General features: G+C 45.0%; 1 protein-coding gene across 1 annotated transcript in view; it reads left to right on the forward strand.

The window, feature by feature from the left end:
• Nucleotides 1–4,381, forward strand: part of COL4A4 (collagen type IV alpha 4 chain) — a 104,661-nt gene that overhangs the window by 85,723 nt on the left and 14,557 nt on the right. The window contains exons 37-40 of the mRNA XM_003784892.2: nucleotides 218–289; nucleotides 1,565–1,693; nucleotides 1,787–1,900; nucleotides 3,054–3,209. Of these exons, the coding sequence (XP_003784940.1) occupies nucleotides 218–289; nucleotides 1,565–1,693; nucleotides 1,787–1,900; nucleotides 3,054–3,209 (471 nt within the window). The remainder of the gene's footprint in view (nucleotides 1–217; nucleotides 290–1,564; nucleotides 1,694–1,786; nucleotides 1,901–3,053; nucleotides 3,210–4,381) is intronic.

Below are 4,381 nucleotides of genomic sequence, written 5' to 3' on the forward strand. Positions count from 1 at the left end.
GAGAAATGTGTGTGTGATGCTATCATGGCAGAAAACCTTCATCAGATGAACGTGTTAAAGAATCCTGGGCTTCTGCCCTGACGATACCACCCAGATGGGGAGATCCACCTGCCTTCCCCATCAGCGCACCCTCTGCCAGGCAGTTCTTGTGCTTTGTGGCCAGAGTGAGGCCCAGCGACTGGTTTCCTTTGGGTCACAAATCTCTGATGTATTTTAGGTCCCCCCGGGTCGCCTGGCCTGGATGGCTTGCACGGTTTGAAGGGTCAGAAAGGAGCCAAAGGTGTTTCAGGTAAGATAAAAACCACTCGTGGACTGTGAGATAAAGTAGTACCTCCCCTGAGATTTCCTCGTCTCATGAGATTTAGGGGTGAAACTAAAAAACTGGCTTAGGTTGGAGACAGAGTTGGAAGCACTTTTAGTGTTGACAATGACATAAAAAGGATGTTTGAAAAAACCCTGTCTGAGAAGGCATGGCTGGTTAACAGTGACTTTTGTTGGCATTGCTTGGGCCTCTGCTAAAAAACACTCTGAATAATTGCGTTAATGGAGTTAGATTTCAAAATGTTATAATAACAAATAAATAGCTGAGGCTTTAAACTGTTTGTAGTGTTTTAAGTGTAGTACCGGCATGTCGGAATTAGTACTTTTACAGCCTTTCACAGGCACTGCCGAAACCAATTACCTGAGCCGTGTGCTGGTATTTTTGACACTGCAGATAGGTTAATCTTCAGTAACGCATTTTAGCCTGTTCATTAAGGGCATGCACATCTGCTGTGTTACTCTCCCAGAAAATGGCTCACAGTCAGACCAAGTAGCCGGAACCCCACCCATGAGTGACCATGGGGAACAGGCTAATTGTGCTGTGTGGTTTGAATCTGTTGTCAGAGAGGGAAAATCTGTATATTTGGGGAAAAAAGTACTTTATAGTAATTTAGGTCACTTAGGATTCATGCAGTGGCTTTTCCAAATGTCTGATTAAATGTTTGCACCTTCCCTAAACCACTGGAGTTCTCCCTCTTCAGTGCGAAATTCCATAATCCAGTAGAACCTCTGTAAGTTGACCACCTAAGGGCCTGTAACAGAGTGGTCAACATATGGAGGTGGTGAACATAGGGAACTCAGCCTGCTGTACTGACACGGGTGTGGGGTGCATGTCCAGTCTGTGAAGATTAGGTCAGTGTAGGGAGCTGGTCAACTATGGACGTTCCATTGGAGGTCTAGTTATGCCAGTGTCCACCTCAATTTTCAAAGCAGTGAATTCATAATTATTTATTGTTTTATCACATTTGTTTTTGCTTTCTCTGTTGTAGAATTTAGAGGGTCAGCATTGTCTCTACACTGTTGTGTTTGTGTATTTTTTTCCAATGTGGAAAATAATCATAAAAGAAATCAAAGGGATTACCCAGGAATACCATGCAGCCTTGGGGATCCCCATTGCAGCCAGTGGTCAGTCTCCACTGAATAACCACTTCTCTGCCACTGTTGGGAAGCAGTTCCTTCCCAGATGCTGTGGCAGGGAAAAGCAAGGAGAAGATACGGTATTAATGCTGTTTTCCCCATGAAGGTTTGCATGACACAGGCCCGCCTGGGCCAGTGGGAATACCTGGGCCAAAAGGAGAGACAGGAGACCCTGGGAGCCCGGGAATCTCTCCTCTGGGACCTTTTGGAGAGAAAGGTCTTCCAGGCCCCCCAGGTAAGAAGTGGCATGCTTTGCCTCTCTTCAAATAACTAAATCAAAACCTGCCAAATGTAAATGAGGCTGACGTCTGAACATGTGTCTTCTCAGGGAGACCAGGACTACCTGGCCCTGCAGGCGCCAGAGGAGAAGCTCCTAAGGGTGTTGTTCCTCAGCCAGGTCCACCTGGAGATCGGGGACCTCCTGGCCCTGATGGCCCAAGAGGTATAAGGAAATCACGACCAACGATGGCCACACTCCCTTTGCTAGATGCTGTCAGCCCTGCAGGGACACAGGATCAGAGACAGGCAGAGCAGAACAGCCCCGTCCATCTGGCAGATGGCTAAGCGGGGTCCAGTTGGGGTGGGAGTGTGGGGAGTAGTGGGCTCTCAGGAGCCTATCCAGGACCATAACTGGGTCCTCTCACTCTTCCCTTCCAACTCCGTCAGACAGTTTCTCCATGAATTCAAACTCTGACTCCGAGCAAGCACTTCCCAGGGCTAGCTTGAGGCTGACCATGAGGCTTCAGGAGGGAGTCACATGTTCTTTGTGGGTCTCTAGCCCCCGTCTCATAAACAACTGCCACTGGCCCGGAGTGATAGGACCTGGGCCTGTCACACATAAGACAGTACGTGTTGTTCCTCCTATTACTTTAGAGAGACAAAATCCAGCAAGGCAAGATGTTGGAAGTCGTTGCTAAGCTGACCAAGTAGGGTTAGGCAGGAGCTGAGTTGGGGATTGGGAGAAGAGCACAGCTCTGATATCTTGCTAAATGCTGACCATCACATTCATACATGCTCTGAGAATTCTTCTACAGGGACACAAGCCCACTGTTTGAATCTTTAGGAAAAAATTAAAAGCACTCAAGAATGCACTAAGTATATAAGTAGGAATAGAATTCATTCCTATGTGAAGACACTTATTTTCAAATAGGACTATAAATGTAGTTGAGTAAACCTTCCTTTTCCATCAGCTGTAATGTCCTCAAAAGCCTATCTATCTGTCCATTTGTCTGTCCATCCATCTGTCTAGCCATGTTTCCATCCATCTATCCATCTTATAAAGCGGTGAGGTGGCAATGCAAACAAAAACCATGAAATGATACTTTCCAAAGGAATGTCTCTGAAGGGAAGGAGGGCTTTGCCTAGGTTCATCTTGTCTAACAATTACTAACCTACCATTGATGCTATTTCTCCACTTGGGCTTCTTGTGACCCACCCTCTGTTTCACTTCTGATGCTGTTGATTTTCTTAATCTAATTCCCCCCAATCCCTTGCTTGTAAATTATTAAATTGATTTTCTTAAGAAACCCTCAAGCAGACAATATATACATTTGTCTTTGACTAAAAAAATATTTTTTCTTCCTCCCCTTGGTCAGGAGCACCTGGGCCCCCAGGACCCCCCGGGAGTGTTGACTTTCTGAAAGGGGATCCAGGTGACTGTGGTCTGCCGGGGCCACCAGGTCCCCCGGGTCCACCGGGCCCCCCAGGGTCCAAAGGCTTTCCAGGATGCGATGGAACTGACGGCCAGAAAGGTATGAACGCAAGTTGTTCCTTAAGTAGCATGCAGGGCCCCTCATTATCCTGGAGGGTCTTGGGTGCTGCACTGTCATGAGGTAGTTCCTATTTCTATGCAAACAGTGACTAGATTTCCAAAATGTCCTGACTTGCCCAAAGAGTCCTCAAGTTTGGGTAGAAGTTAGACAAGTAAAAGGAAGGAACACAAGTTCATTTTAACCCCTACTACTACTCTTGATATTCTTCCAAACCAGAACTGCACAACAGAAACATCATGCAACCTCCATGGCAATCTAAAAATGTAGTGGTCACATTTTAAAAGGTAAGAACAAACACTTGGAAGTTCACTTCCTACTGCATTTTATTTAACATAACATATCCAAATGGTATTCTTTTAACATATAACTAATATAAAATTATCAATGGGATAATTGAGCTGATCGTACGAACCTAGCTCCTCTCCCAAATAAGCCTCTCCTAAAATACTCATTTAAAGTGATTTTTTTATTGAACTGCTAATATTTGTGGATGTCAGTTTGGGGTCACCAGAGTTTCAGAGTATTACTATAGCCAAACAACTTTTTGTGGAGCAGAGACATATAACAATTATCCACTGTAACTCTCGTTATATTTATTTCATAAATAAGGAAGCTGGATATCAGAGAAGCAACTTCTGACATTTGCACAGGAAGCCCAATAACTGGCATCCTGCCTGACTTCTGAACCAAAAGTGAACTAAGGCAAAAGATTAGGGCTTAGAGGAGGCCAAAATCTCCATGAGGCTGCCACGATCAGAGTGCAAATAACATCTCTAGAATTGTGCAACCTGTTCAAAGTATGGAGCCACCCACTCCGTCATTAACATCATTTCAAGAATATAGCTTACATCTGCTGGTCTGTAGTCTTCCAATTATTGAACCTCAAAATTGGGCAAACATGCTAGCAAGCCTAGCACTCTACTCACCCTAGTTGTTACTCTAGACAATGAATTTCCACCTGCACATAAACTTTAGGACCGGAGACATTGCATGCCATACCAATGGCAGTGATCTACCCGGGGATATACAAGGGATTAGAAATACTGGTTGAACCACTAAGCACGCTTCTGAGCTCCCATTCTAGAGATTATAAGGGCCAAATAGTGCTTTACTGAAAGGAGGGTAAGGGAGTTTCTTTGGCTTACCTTTTA

The sequence above is a fragment of the Otolemur garnettii genome, unplaced genomic scaffold, assembly GCF_000181295.1.
Source record: "Otolemur garnettii isolate 467f Iridium unplaced genomic scaffold, OtoGar3 scaffold00013, whole genome shotgun sequence".
NCBI classification, from domain to species: Eukaryota; Metazoa; Chordata; class Mammalia; order Primates; family Galagidae; genus Otolemur; species Otolemur garnettii.